This window comes from Oncorhynchus tshawytscha, linkage group LG07, assembly GCF_018296145.1.
Source record: "Oncorhynchus tshawytscha isolate Ot180627B linkage group LG07, Otsh_v2.0, whole genome shotgun sequence".
Taxonomy (NCBI): Eukaryota; Metazoa; Chordata; class Actinopteri; order Salmoniformes; family Salmonidae; genus Oncorhynchus; species Oncorhynchus tshawytscha.
The window spans coordinates 55646447-55661775 of NC_056435.1; the positions used below are offsets into that span (position 1 = coordinate 55646447).

Sequence of the window (15329 nt, forward strand, 5' to 3'; positions counted from 1 at the left end):
AAATGTAAATGGTTGGATTTGACCCTTTTCCATTTTTGTTGGTCCTCTCACTTACTCACTCTCTCAGTTACTCACTCTCTCAGTTACTCACTCTCTCACTTACTCACTCTCTCAGTTACTCACTCTCTCAGTTACTCACTCTCTCACTTACTCACTCTCTCAGTTACTCACTCTCTCAGTTACTCACTCTCTGTTACTCACTCTCTCAGTTACTCACTCTCTCAGTTACTCGCTCTCTCAGTTACTCACTCTCTCAGTTACTCACTCTCTCAGTTACTCACTCTCTCACTTACTCACTCTCTCAGTTACTCACTCTCTCACTTACTCACTCTCTGTTACTCACTCTCTCAGTTACTCACTCTCTCACTTACTCGCTCTCTCAGTTACTCACTCTCTCAGTTACTCACTCTCTCAGTTACTCACTCTCTCAGTTACTCACTCTCTCTGTTACTCACTCTCTCTGTTACTCACTCTCTCAGTTACTCACTCTCTCAGTTACTCACTCTCTCAGTTACTCACTCTCTCAGTTACTCACTCTCTCTGTTACTCACTCTCTCTGTTACTCACTCTCTGTTACTCACTCTCTCAGTTACTCACTCTCTCAGTTACTCACTCTCTCACTTACTTACTCTCTCACTTACTCACTCTCTCACTTACTCACTCTCTCACTTACTTACTCTCTCAGTTACTCACTTTCTCACTTACTCACTCTCTCACTTACTCACTCTCTGTTACTCACTTACTCACTCTCTCACACACTCACTCTCTCACACAAACACACACTCACAAACATCTCTGAAACTGGAGACACTTATCTCCCTCACTAGCTTTAAGCACCAGCTGTCAGAGCAGCTACAGATTACTGCACCTGTACATAGCCCATCTATAATTTAGCCCAAACAACTACCTCTCCCCCTACTGTATTTATTTTATTTATTTATTTATTTATTTTGCTCCTTTGCACCCCATTATTTCTATCTCTACTTTGCACTTTCTTCCACTGAAAATCTACCATTCCAGTGTTTTACTTGCTATATTGTATTTACTTTGCCACCATGGCCTTTTTTTTGCCTTGACCTCCCTTATCTCACCTCATTTGCTCACATCGTATATAGACTTGTTTCTACTGTATTATTGACTGTATGTTTGTTTTACTCCATGTGTAACTCTGTGTTGTTGTGTGTGTCGAACTGCTTTGCTCTGTCTTGGCCAGGTCGCAGTTGTAAATGAGAACTTGTTCTCAACTTGCCTACCTGATTAAATAAAGGTGACATAAAAATAAATAAACAAACAGAGTCCCTCTGCCAGCCAGCAGTGCTCATTTTCACACCTCTGATGTATGGGTGTCTGCACAGTCATCTCTCTCTCACACTGTGACACTCTGTGTTCTCCTCACAGGCCTGTAACAGAATGTCTGTCAGCTCCTCTTAACTACCCCTGCCTGCCTGGCTGACACACCACACACACACTGTGTCCTACCCCTGCCTGCCTGGCTGACACACCACACACACACACTGTGTCCTACCCCTGCCTGCCTGGCTGACACACCACACACACACACACACTGTGTCCTACCCCTGCCTGCCTGGCTGACACACCACACACACACTGTGTCCTACCCCTGCCTGCCTGGCTGACACACCACACACACACTGTGTCCTACCCCTGCCTGCCTGGCTGACACACCACACACACACTGTGTCCTACCCCTGCCTGCCTGGCTGACAGGCCTGGGCTGTAAATGTCCTACACATTCATCAGAGTAGCTGTGTTGGTCTAACATGATGCATCAGTCTGTAGTTTAGTAGATGGTGAGGTGGGAGGTTAGATACAGACAAGTAGTTAGAGAGAAAATCATTTCTACTCACGTTGTGGTGGAGTTCACATTCCTTTTTTCTGAATTGTAGAAAGTGTTGAGTACCATCAGCTTTAGAAGTGTGTGTGTGTGGGGGGGGTGAGTGAGTGAGCGGGTGTGTTTGTGAGTGAGAAAGTGTGTGTCTACTGTACATGTATGAAGTGCATGTTAGTTTTATTGCAGCATCAACCGTTCATCCTTTTCCCTCTTCACCACTTTATAGTTCTTATCTTCCTCCCTCTGCCTTCCTCCCTCTGCCTTCCTCCCTCTGCCTTCCTGCCTCTCTTCTCATCCTCTGTCCCTTTCCACACTCCTGCCTTTCCTACAAAATATCCCCGAACTGGACTCATCTTTGGTCGCCAACCAAACAGCCCAACAGACAACATCCAACCCTCCATCCGTTTTCATTATAGAACATTGAGATGCTGCCAGCTAGCTGTACTGTAGGCTGGTGATTAGAACCTGCAGCTTGTTGCCTCAGATAGCATGATGTACTTTATGTGTCAGTGTGTTTGGGGGGGGCTGCTGTAGTATTTAAGTAGCTGTGTGGTTTTTGTCCCGTTGCTTGCTCAATATCCGTACACCGTCATTATCATGTGTTCCCACCTCATATGTTGGTATTTATTTTCACGGTTTGTTTACATATTGTACTGTATTTTAGTGTTAATGCTTTTTTGTGTATTTGATTTGCAGTGCTCATGTATTTTCCACTCGCCCTCATGTGTCATACTGTATGTTGTAGTTGACTGTGTGTTTTTGATTTGGGGGTTTTGTGGCTCCTGTGTGCCTTCCTTTTGCCTGCTGTTTGGTTTGATGAATCGGGCAAGTGATCAAGACTGCCATCCCAGAATACTTCACTTCTCAACTCTCACTGACCACCCTTTGTACCCCCTAGCAGATTACCCATAATCCCCTGCCTGCCTGCTTGCCTGCCTCCTGCCATCACCATGAACACAGGAAGACTGAGCCAGGACCCTCATACTAACTGGTATTTTTATTTCTCTCTCTCTCTGTACTGCCCCTCTTTCTCCATCCCTCAATCTCTCTATCCCCCCTGCCCCCACCTTTCTCTCTCTAACAGATTAAGGTGGTGAATGCGTTCCGTAGCTCTCTTTACCCGGGGCTAGAGAACCGAGAATCAAAAAATTCCATCCATAACTTCATGGCCCACCCTGAGTTTGTTCCCCTGTCTGAGGAAGAGGCGCGGATCCCTGACATCGATGAGAGCAGCAGTGATGAGGTGGTGCTCCAGCACATGCCCAGATCCTTCTCTGGGGGGGCAGAAGCTCCAGACGTCAGCCACGAGGCCTCCTGCTGATCACCTCCTCTCTTCTCCTCTCTTCCGTTGTGCTCTGTACATCCCCCCTGTCGGCCGGCTGGTTACCCTCCTGCACTTCCTCTCTTCCACCACCAAGAGGACAAGCGGTGCGCCCCTCATCCCACAGAGGGTACACCAAGAGCAGGCAAGGGGTCTCAGCGTCTCCCCCTCTTCACCTACCCCTCTTCACCTACTCCTCTTCCTCCGCCTCCTCTTCCCTCCACTTCCTGAACCCTACACCTACCTCTCACCTGCCCCACCCACCCACTTTGCCATTCCCATGGGCTGGCACTGAATGTGGTGTGTATGCCCTTTAAGTATGTACAGCAGAGTGACATGTAGACCATCAAATCACATCGCGCCCAAACTCATGGGTGGGAGTTGCCATGTGGGGTCCACCAATCTGCTCTGTCAAAGGCTGTAGCCTGTCCTACTGTCCATCTTTGGAGTTTTAATATCTTTTTTTTTTGTCCTGTAACATTTCATTGTTTTATTTTAACCTCAGATAGCCCAGAACTGAAACACAACATGTTTATCCTTTTGTACGTGCTTATTACACCCTGCATACACTAACTGACACAGCACTTTTAGAGTATATCTATGTGTACATACAGTATATATACTTTATAGGCTCTTCAACACAGCTCCAAGCTGATTTGATGATCAGATGAACATGGGCCATGTGATTTAACAGTTTTCAGCTACTAAGTTTTGCCACTCCATTTCTCAACCTGTGTTTTAACTGTACTGTGTGTATGCATTGGATCTGTTTTGAAGCATGATGTACTAATGGGTTATGCAGTTCAACCCAGGAACCCATGTCTTCATTCATTCTGATAAACTACATATTTTCAATGATGAAGGTTCAACCGTCTAAACATCTCTCACTTTAGTTTGGTTCTTCTGGGTCCATTTGACATGATTTTATTATGATTTCTCCTGTTTTTATGGAAGGAAAGTACAAAGGATGCTAGTCTATATTAACAGAAAAGTGAACTATCTTAAAACAACACATTGAAAGAAAAGCTAGCAGCAGGCTAGAGGCAGAGGGAACCCCCTCTCTGTGGAGTGGGATCATAGCAAGACCATGTGGAAAAAAGGGAGGGGCATCTCCCTCATCTGATGATCTCATCCAATCAGGGTTCTGGTTTTCCCTAGCCCGTTGAGAGGAAGTTGACAGCTTACGATACTGCCTCAATATGGAGGAAGAATAAGAACGTCCGTGTCTCCCTCTCTCGTATGCATAACGTATTTGATTCATGTTTCAGCCGTGTTAAATATAATGGGAATTTAGAGATGGTTTTGGGAGTCATTATTTGCCGGGGTTAGGACCTACCTTTTCCTGTGTATAGACAGAAATGGGAAGTTATTTCTTTAGTCTGTCACTCCTTTTTTCCACACATAAAAAAACAAAACATGAATACATTCTGATCTGTACCTTACCAAGGCAAATGTACAACTCTTTTTTCACTGTTGACGAAAGGGCGTTGGGCTTGTTCCTGTTAGCTACAGCTTGACTGTGTGTGTCGTTATCGAGTGTCACTGTGTCTGCTTCAGAGTGACAAAGGACTATCGATCTCTCCCACAATGCCTCTGGGAGGTGCAAACATTAGAGGCTGGCCTGCTAGCATAGGGACACAACACATCTCCACATGTCCTCTAGGGTCAACTCACCTACCAACCAACCCACCAACCACAGATAATGGCCTAACAAGAAGAGGAATACTCTAAGCAGAAAAAAACGATACAACCAGAGATGTTGATACATGAGAGCTCCTGTATTCAGTGGTGCATGTCGTTGTTTTAAATGATGGTACAGAGAGTTTAAACTTGGCTCCCACTCCGACCACCAACTCTGTGACCGAGAGTGTGACTCCCTCAACAGGATATGTGCTATCGATGTACTACTGCCATATTTTCAACCTTATTTTCATATCTAGGTTACTTACTTCAATAGAACCCTCTGATGATACACCTTTTCTACTTACTCAGAGCCATATTTTATAGGTTGTTGTTGTTTTGTACCCCATCGTTATTGAGGTTTCATTTCTATTCCACTCTGACCCCAAAATTGATGGATGCAAAACAACGTGTCACTGCCGATACATGTGTCATGGACTACAACGATGTTTACAGAACATAGTCTGCCTGCTGCCGTAAGCCTGCTGCCGTAAGCCTGCTGCCGTAAGCCTGCTGCCGTAAGCCTGCTCGCGCTGCGCCTCCCTCTTCTGGCTGGTCTCCTTGCTTAGTACATCATTATTGGGAAGCTTTCTTGCATGATTTTCATATAAACTAAATGTTTTGTTCATTTTTTACAATTCTTCTGTATTTTTATATTTAGTATTTTTTAATATTTTGGAATATATATGTATAGGCTGAAGTGTTTTGGTGACAGTACAGTCCATGAATGAGATGAATCAACAGCAAAATATGTTCCTATATACAGTATATTTATGCCACATTTGTAAACCATGATTGGTTGTCCGATGCTGGGGCTAAGGAAGCTGAAATCAACTGTTTACTCACTGTAGGCCATGCGATTGGACATACTCTTTCAGCAATCTAGCCTTACCACCTCTTTCCCTTCACTATATACAGTCTTAAAGAGACAGTAGCTTAAATTCTGCTATTTCTCTCAGTAACTTAAATCAAATGAGGTCCCAATGAAAGCGAGTCAAATAGAACATGGTAGTAAACCGAACATTGAAGTAATGTTAAATTAATTTGGAGTATATATGATTTTTAATCTCTATATACATATATTTATTACATGGGGTCTGTTCTTTCAGACTAATATGACTGCGAGTTTCATTTATTTTTTGAGAGGATCGGTGCACTTAGACAACTGGGTAGTGACTTTAGTCGACTTGTCGAAAAGAGGGCATGAATTTCGATTTCATCCAAATCAATCGTTAACCTTTTTTATTCTAATGACTTAGGAAACCGTTTAGAGTAGAACTGTTAAACCGGTAGTGACTTCACTGCCTCTTCCTGTTTGTGTCCGTAAACAGAAACAAGATGCTTTTGCTGTGGTGTCCGTTACATGCTGACCAAACCGGCTCTACACATGCGTCATCGTGCGTATATTGATTTTGTCTATCCCTACCAGACACGTTCATGTCTATCCCTACCAGACACGTTCATGTCTATCCCTACCAGACACGTTCATGTCTATCCCTACCAGACACGTTCATGTCTATCCCTACCAGACACGTTCATGTCTATCCCTACCAGACACGTTCATGTCTATCCCTACCAGACACGTTCATGTCTATCCCTACCAGACACGTTCATGTCTATCCCTACCAGACACGTTCATGTCTATCCCTACGAGACACGTTCATGTCTATCCCTACCAGACACGTTCATGTCTATCCCTACCAGACACGTTCATGTCTATCCCTACGAGACACGTTCATGTCTATCCCTACGAGACACGTTCATGTCTATCCCTACCAGACACGTTCATGTCTATCCCTACCAGACACGTTCATGTCTATCCCTACCAGACACGTTCATGTCTATCCCTACCAGACACGTTCATGTCTATCCCTACCAGACACGTTCATGTCTATCCCTACCAGACACGTTCATGTCTATCCCTACCAGACACGTTCATGTCTATCCCTACCAGACACGTTCATGTCTATCCCTACCAGACACGTTCATGACACGTAGGTTAAAATTCCAAAACCAACTTTTAATTAATATATTAATTTGGGGACAGGTCGAAACACACATGAAACATTTGCTGTTGCTAGCTAATTTGTCTGGGAGATAAACATTGGGTTGCTATTTAGTTTTGTTCATCTTTCTTATGTGGATTTTATATGGCTGTGTGGACCTTGTTCATCTTCCAATCACTCACGTGGGTATATGCTTGTAAAAACCAATGAGTAGATGGTAAGGCGGGACTTACAGCGCATTAAGCGTCTAAAATAGAACCAAGTTCTATTTTAGTGCCTGGCTATGCAGACGGCCGTTGATGCGCATGAGCAGTTTGGATTAAATGATTGAATAGCATGTATGTGGACATTTATTTTCCAACACACAAGCGGACATTTTGGTCAGTATGTTAGACAGAGACTCATTTTCGGGACACATTTTGGGGACTCGTTTTCAATGGTAAATCTTTCTTTTCTTCTTATATAATCTATTTGGAAGACTGCACTTCTACATTGAATACACTGTGTAAATATTGCCATGGGATGATTTTGAACTTTGAACTCTAGGTAATGAAAAGGGGGCAGTCAGTCAGTGATCACCCAGCATAGCTTTAAGAATGTTCAGCCAAAGTCTTGTTTTCTACAATCGCTGTTTTTTTTATACTTTATTTTTCTTTTTGACCAGATTGTTTTAAACTATTATTGTCAGGTGAATGTATTTCCATACTTTCCATCTCCCCAAAATAGCAAATGTTGTTGCATGTAAATGTGGACAGAGAATGCAAAGAACTTGAAGCGTCGCTAAGATTGTCCTTCTTCTATTGCCATGGTTGTGCTGTTGTTGATCTCTTATTGAACCGGTTGCCCTTCCATTCCGTAGGTGAACAGATACTCCATCCGCTAGAAACACCCCAATCTTTTTGTTTGTTTGCTGTTTTGTTATTAACCTTGGCACGACTGTACTACAGAAGCAGACCAACAGGTCTGTATGTCTGAGGTGGATGGCGAACTAAAGAACAGCCAGACAGTCCTGGCACAGTTTGGTTTCTCTGTTGGACAAGCCCATTGCTGCTTCTGACCAATCTGTAAGACCTTTCCTCTTATTGCACATGTTTCAATTATGACTCATGTATGACCAAATGAAACATGCCAAGGCATTGGGCAATAACTGTTGACTGTAAAGGACTGCATTGCTTCTCTAAAGCGTTGTCTTTCTTAGATAGCTTTCTTTTCATTGGGTTTGGGGGATTTCTTCTGGGGCAGCTTCTCCGCAGTTGTAAATAAAAAAAGGTTTGAAAACTGGAATATCACATTTGAAAGTCATAACCCCTTTATTTTACATAGGCCGATGTTTACCCGAACCAGTTCTTGTGTTTTAATACATTTTCAATTGCATCTAATTGCGAAAAGACAGAAAAATAACTTTCTGTAATTGATATGATACACCGTAATAGACACTGGTGTTATTTTTGTATAAACATAATATCATCTGTGTGGCATGCATGATGTATAAACAACTTGGTGGTTTAAAGCAATATGTCCAACCTGGTAGGATTGGTACTTTCGTGTTCTGTGTAGCCTAAACCACGCTGTACTAGAGAGAAGAAAAAAATGCCATTTGTAAAAAAGCTAGCTGTTCAATGTTCTGCATGTTTAAGTATGGAATGAGACATCCCAAATGTTTAACTGCTTCCAAAACTCCCACATTTTGACTGAGTTGCTGTCCCAGTGAAACACACTGAGAGGATGCTGCCTTGAAAATATAGGATGGAATGGAGGAGAGATGGGACGGGGTGGAGGAGGGATGGGGTGGGTGGATGAATGGGGTGGATGGATGGGTGGATGTGTGAATGGGACTCCAATTCAATTTCACAAAGATCAGTTCAATGAGGTGCTTTCTCTGTAGGTACTGTAACATGTCCCTGTTGAGTACTTCATCACTAGTGTGGAACGATTACTACCTGGATATTAACTAAGGTACTTGTTGACTGTGTCATTGTTCATTCATAAGGGACTAACAGCAACCACGCAGTCTACCATCTGACTTTACCCCATCTCACCATAGCAGATGGATGTGAAAACCAGCTCAACAAAAGCTTCATACATTAACTATATAACACCATAGTAACACAGTAAATGTATATCTTTTTTAAAACAACACACTTTGTAATTTAACCACGAATATTGTTTATTTAAAATGTTTGGTATTTAGAAAAAACAATCCTTATCACTAGCCCCATGCTGAATCTCTTTCAGCACCGACTGAGAAGTAATGATGATGCCATGCTGTTCATTGTTTATTCCATCATCCAGCCAAAGCCATGGGGAATCACTCTTTAACAAGGTAGGCATTCTTTATTCAGGTCATCATTTTACATGTATCACATCAATCGATTTCCTCATTACTCTCCCTCTCTCATTCCATCTCCCTCCATCCAAGGACTGAGCTCATCTGCTGCTGTGCCAAACTGCAGTCCACCTCTCTTCTAGCAGCAGCATCTCAGATGTGTGAGATTCTTTGCTGGTTTATTCAACAGTTTTATTCAACTACTACCATTATGGTAGTTTCTTCTAGTTGACGCTTTAAGGCTCTGTTTTTCCGCCTCTTTTTCCCACTCTTTCGATCTCGCTAGTTGCATTCTATCGAGGGCTGGATAGGCTCTATTTACATCACAGGTGTGCCTCAGCTTAAGCACTTGGTTGGTGTCTTTCTTCATAGCTATGTTGTTGAAACCAGGAAGTTCTGTTTTTATTTGTTATTTAACCCTTATTTTATCAGGTAACTGAAATCACATTCTCATTTACAGCAACAACCTGGGGAATAGTTACAGGGGGATGAATGAGCCAATTGGAAGCTGGGGATGATTAGGTGACTGATGGTTTGAGGGCCAGATTGGGAATATAGCCAGGACACCGGGGTTAACACCCCTACTCTTATGATAAGTGCCATGGGATCTTCAGTGACCACAGAGAATCAGGACCCCGTTTAACATCCCATCCGAAAGACTACCCTACACAGGGCAATTTCTTTTAGACCAGAGGAAAGAGTGCCTCCTACTGGCCCTCCAACAGCATCTGGTCTCCCATTCAGGGACCGACCAGGACAAACCCTGCTTAGATTCAGAAGTAAGCCAGCAAGAGAGGTATGAGGGCAGCTGATTGGTTTATCTGAGCATGTTGTTGTGACCGTGGGTCATTCTGGAGATCCATCGCTCATTCTGGTTGGCTTGGTGTGAACATAATTGTATAAACTTTTCAAAGAGCACAGTCTTGTTTTGCTAAATTGAGCTGTGTTAACACTGACAGCTTTTTACATTTTTTTGCTCATTTCTCTCGAGGTGAGATGTTGTTTCATCGCCCTGACCTGCAACGATGTTAATGCAACCATGACTAATTCTGACAGGCACTCAAAATGGTTTGGTGTTACATGTGAAATTTAGTTTTGGTTTCATGGTCGTGTCCCCACAGAGCTGAGGTACTGAAATGGGCAAGCCTGTTGATTTGATTGACGCAAGAGAAACAACAGCAAAATTAGGGGAGGAATTCAATTGGCTGAAATTGTTAAGTGTGTGTGTGTGTGTGCGCGCATAATAGTAAATGTGCAAATGTGAGGGTTTGTATTGAGGCTCATTCTCTGTGGGTACAGTAACTGTCTGTTTTCTTCTAGAAGGGCCTTTGAGCAGCGTCTCCTCAGTTTGTGTCTCACCTGACAGACACACAACACACACATTCATTCCCTGTCCTTTCCCACCAGCTCCTCTTTAGTAAATAAGATTCATTATCATGCCAAAATGTCAGACCTGTTTGCTTCAAACTATGCAACAGAATTCTGCTACTAGAATATGGTTGATTTATTTCCTCAATTCTCCTCAACACACTCTCTCTCTCATTCTCTCTCACTCACTCTCTCTTTCTCTGTCTGTGTGTGCTTGTCTATGTCTCAATGGATCCAGTTGTTTCCCATATTTGAGTTCTTTCTACTAACAGAAACAGAAGTGTATAATGTATGTATGTGTGTACACGATGTGCAAGCACCCTGAATTGTTCTTTACTCTGTTGTAATAATGATCATGTTGAATGCCTTGGTCTTTATGTCCTGTAGTTTGAATTTAACAGAACAAAAAATGATAATCAAGCAAGAAAGTTGTTATAAATATATATATATAAATATATACAAATCTATATACATAAAATAAAGCCATTGGGATTTGAAATATATTTGTTTCAGGGTGATTCTTTGTGTGATGGTTCGTTGTAATACATGTGTTTCAGGGTGATTCTTTGTGTGATGGTTCGTTGTAATACATGTGTTTCAGGGTGATTCTTTGTGTGATGGTTCGTTGTAATACATTTGTTTCAGGGTGATTCTTTGTGTGATGGTTCGTGGTAATACATGTGTTTCAGGGTGATTCTTTGTGTGATGGTTCGTGGTAATACATGTGTTTCAGGGTGATTCTTTGTGTGATGGTTCGTTGTAATACATGTGTTTCAGGGTGATTCTTTGTGTGATGGTTCGTGGTAATACATGTGTTTCAGGGTGATTCTTTGTGTGATGGTTCGTTGTAATACATGTGTTTCAGGGTGATTCTTTGTGTGATGGTTCGTGGTAATACATGTGTTTCAGGGTGATTCTTTGTGTGATGGTTCGTTGTAATACATTTGTTTCAGGGTGATTCTTTGTGTGATGGTTCGTTGTAATACATGTGTTTCAGGGTGATTCTTTGTGTGATGGTTCGTGGTAATACATTTGTTTCAGGGTGATTCTTTGTGTGATGGTTCGTGGTAATACATTTGTTTCAGGGTGATTCTTTGTGTGATGGTTGGTTCAGGGTGATTCTTTGTGTGATGGTTAATACATTTGTTTCAGGGTGATTCTTTGTGTGATGGTTCGTGGTAATACATTTGTTTCAGGGTGATTCTTTGTGTGATGGTTCGTTGTAATACATTTGTTTCAGGGTGATTCTTTGTGTGATGGTTCGTGGTAATACATTTGTTTCAGGGTGATTCTTTGTGTGATGGTTCGTTGTAATACATTTGTTTCAGGGTGATTCTTTGTGTGATGGTTCGTTTGTAATACATTTGTTTCAGGGTGATTCTTTGTGTGATGGTTCGTTGTAATACATTTGTTTCAGGGTGATTCTTTGTGTGATGGTTCGTTGTAATACATTTGTTTCAGGGTGATTCTTTGTGTGATGGTTCGTTGTAATACATTTGTTTCAGGGTGATTCTTTGTGTGATGGTTCGTTGTAATACATTTGTTTCAGGGTGATTCTTTGTGTGATGGTTCGTTGTAATACATTTGTTTCAGGGTGATTCTTTGTGTGATGGTTCGTGTGTAATACATTTGTTTCAGGGTGATTCTTTGTGTGATGGTTCGTTGTAATACATTTGTTTCAGGGTGATTCTTTGTGTGATGGTTCGTTGTAATACATTTGTTTCAGGGTGATTCTTTGTGTGATGGTTCGTTGTAATACATTTGTTTCAGGGTGATTCTTTGTGTGATGGTTCTTTGTGTGATGGTTGGTAATACATTTGTTTCAGGGTGATTCTTTGTGTGATGGTTCGTTGTAATACATTTGTTTCAGGGTGATTCTTTGTGTGATGGTTCGTTGTAATACATTTGTTTCAGGGTGATTCTTTGTGTGATGGTTCGTTGTAATACATTTGTTTCAGGGTGATTCTTTGTGTGATGGTTCGTTGTAATACATTTGTTTCAGGGTGATTCTTTGTGTGATGGTTCGTTGTAATACATTTGTTTCAGGGTGATTCTTTGTGTGATGGTTCGTTGTAATACATTTGTTTCAGGGTGATTCTTTGTGTGATGGTTCGTTGTAATACATTTGTTTCAGGGTGATTCTTTGTGTGATGGTTCGTTGTAATACATTTGTTTCAGGGTGATTCTTTGTGTGATGGTTCGTTGTAATACATGTGTTTCAGGGTGATTCTTTGTGTGATGGTTCGTTGTAATACATTTGTTTCAGGGTGATTCTTTGTGTGATGGTTCGTTGTAATACATTTGTTTCAGGGTGATTCTTTGTGTGATGGTTCGTTGTAATACATTTGTTTCAGGGTGATTCTTTGTGTGATGGTTCGTTGTAATACATTTGTTTCAGGGTGATTCTTTGTGTGATGGTTCGTTGTAATACATTTGTTTCAGGGTGATTCTTTGTGTGATGGTTCGTTGTAATACATTTGTTTCAGGGTGATTCTTTGTGTGATGGTTCGTGGTAATACATTTGTTTCAGGGTGATTCTTTGTGTGATGGTTCGTTGTAATACATTTGTTTCAGGGTGATTCTTTGTGTGATGGTTCGTTGTAATACATTTGTTTCAGGGTGATTCTTTGTGTGATGGTTCGTTGTAATACATTTGTTTCAGGGTGATTCTTTGTGTGATGGTTCGTTGTAATACATTTGTTTCAGGGTGATTCTTTGTGTGATGGTTCGTTGTAATACATTTGTTTCAGGGTGATTCTTTGTGTGATGGTTCGTTGTAATACATTTGTTTCAGGGTGATTCTTTGTGTGATGGTTCGTTGTAATACATTTGTTTCAGGGTGATTCTTTGTGTGATGGTTCGTTGTAATACATTTGTTTCAGGGTGATTCTTTGTGTGATGGTTCGTTGTAATACATACATTTGTTTCAGGGTGATTCTTTGTGTGATGGTTCGTTGTAATACATTTGTTTCAGGGTGATTCTTTGTGTGATGGTTCATTGTAATACATTTGTTTCAGGGTGATTCTTTGTGTGATGGTTCGTTGTAATACATTTGTTTCAGGGTGATTCTTTGTGTGATGGTTCGTTGTAATACATTTGTTGTAATACATTTGTTTCAGGGTGATTCTTTGTGTGATGGTTCGTTGTAATACATTTGTTTCAGGGTGATTCTTTGTGTGATGGTTCATTGTAATACATTTGTTTCAGGGTGATTCTTTGTGTGATGGTTCGTTGTAATACATTTGTTTCAGGGTGATTCTTTGTGTGATGGTTCGTTGTAATACATTTGTTTCAGGGTGATTCTTTGTGTGATGGTTCGTTGTAATACATTTGTTTCAGGTGATTCTTTGTGTGATGGTTCGTTGTAATACATTTGTTTCAGGGTGATTCTTTGTGTGATGGTTCGTGGTAATACATTTGTTTCAGGGTGATTCTTTGTGTGATGGTTCGTTGTAATACATTTGTTTCAGGGTGATTCTTTGTGTGATGGTTCGTTGTAATACATTTGTTTCAGGGTGATTCTTTGTGTGATGGTTCGTTGTAATACATTTGTTTCAGGGTGATTCTTTGTGTGATGGTTCGTTGTAATACATTTGTTTCAGGGTGATTCTTTGTGTGATGGTTCGTTGTAATACATTTGTTTCAGGGTGATTCTTTGTGTGATGGTTCGTTGTAATACATTTGTTTCAGGGTGATTCTTTGTGTGATGGTTCGTTGTAATACATTTGTTTCAGGGTGATTCTTTGTGTGATGGTTCGTTGTAATACATTTGTTTCAGGGTGATTCTTTGTGTGATGGTTCGTGGTAATACATTTGTTTCAGGGTGATTCTTTGTGTGATGGTTCGTTGTAATACATTTGTTTCAGGGTGATTCTTTGTGTGATGGTTCGTGGTAATACATTTGTTTCAGGGTGATTCTTTGTGTGATGGTTCGTTGTAATACATTTGTTTCAGGGTGATTCTTTGTGTGATGGTTCGTTGTAATACATTTGTTTCAGGGTGATTCTTTGTGTGATGGTTCGTTGTAATACATTTGTTTCAGGGTGATTCTTTGTGTGATGGTTCGTTGTAATACATGTGTTTCAGGGTGATTCTTTGTGTGATGGTTCGTTGTAATACATTTGTTTCAGGGTGATTCTTTGTGTGATGGTTCGTGGTAATACATGTGTTTCAGGGTGATTCTTTGTGTGATGGTTCGTGGTAATACATGTGTTTCAGGGTGATTCTTTGTGTGATGGTTCGTTGTAATACATGTGTTTCAGGGTGATTCTTTGTGTGATGGTTCGTTGTAATACATGTGTTTCAGGGTGATTCTTTGTGTGATGGTTCGTTGTAATACATTTGTTTCAGGGTGATTCTTTGTGTGATGGTTCGTTGTAATACATTTGTTTCAGGGTGATTCTTTGTGTGATGGTTCGTTGTAATACATGTGTTTCAGGGTGATTCTTTGTGTGATGGTTCGTGGTAATACATGTGTTTCAGGGTGATTCTTTGTGTGATGGTTCGTTGTAATACATGTGTTTCAGGGTGATTCTTTGTGTGATGGTTCGTGGTAATACATGTGTTTCAGGGTGATTCTTTGTGTGATGGTTCGTTGTAATACATGTGTTTCAGGGTGATTCTTTGTGTGATGGTTCGTTGTCTTGTGATTCAAGTTGACTGATCCTGTGTTCAACCACTATTCCACTGAACATATATTTTTTATAAAGTCTATGATACAGTATCACATGATCCTTCCTCTGCAAGTCATTCAGATGACCTTTTAGGCCTTCTGA

General features: G+C 41.2%; 1 protein-coding gene across 7 annotated transcripts in view; it reads left to right on the plus strand.

Moving 5' to 3' along the window:
• LOC112254856 (plasma membrane calcium-transporting ATPase 1) overlaps positions 1–11054 on the plus strand; it is a 176601-nt gene extending 165547 nt beyond the window's left edge. For 4 of the 7 annotated variants that reach the window (XM_042324651.1, XM_024427772.2, XM_024427771.2 and 1 more), the window contains one exon: positions 2937–11054. In XM_042324651.1, coding sequence (XP_042180585.1) covers positions 2937–3173 — 237 coding nt within the window. In that variant the 3' untranslated portion in view covers positions 3174–11054. The remainder of the gene's footprint in view (positions 1–2936) is intronic. The other 3 variants (XM_042324649.1, XM_042324650.1, XR_006083793.1) reach the window with 2 other exon arrangements.
• The last annotated feature ends 4275 nt before the right edge of the window (positions 11055–15329 follow it).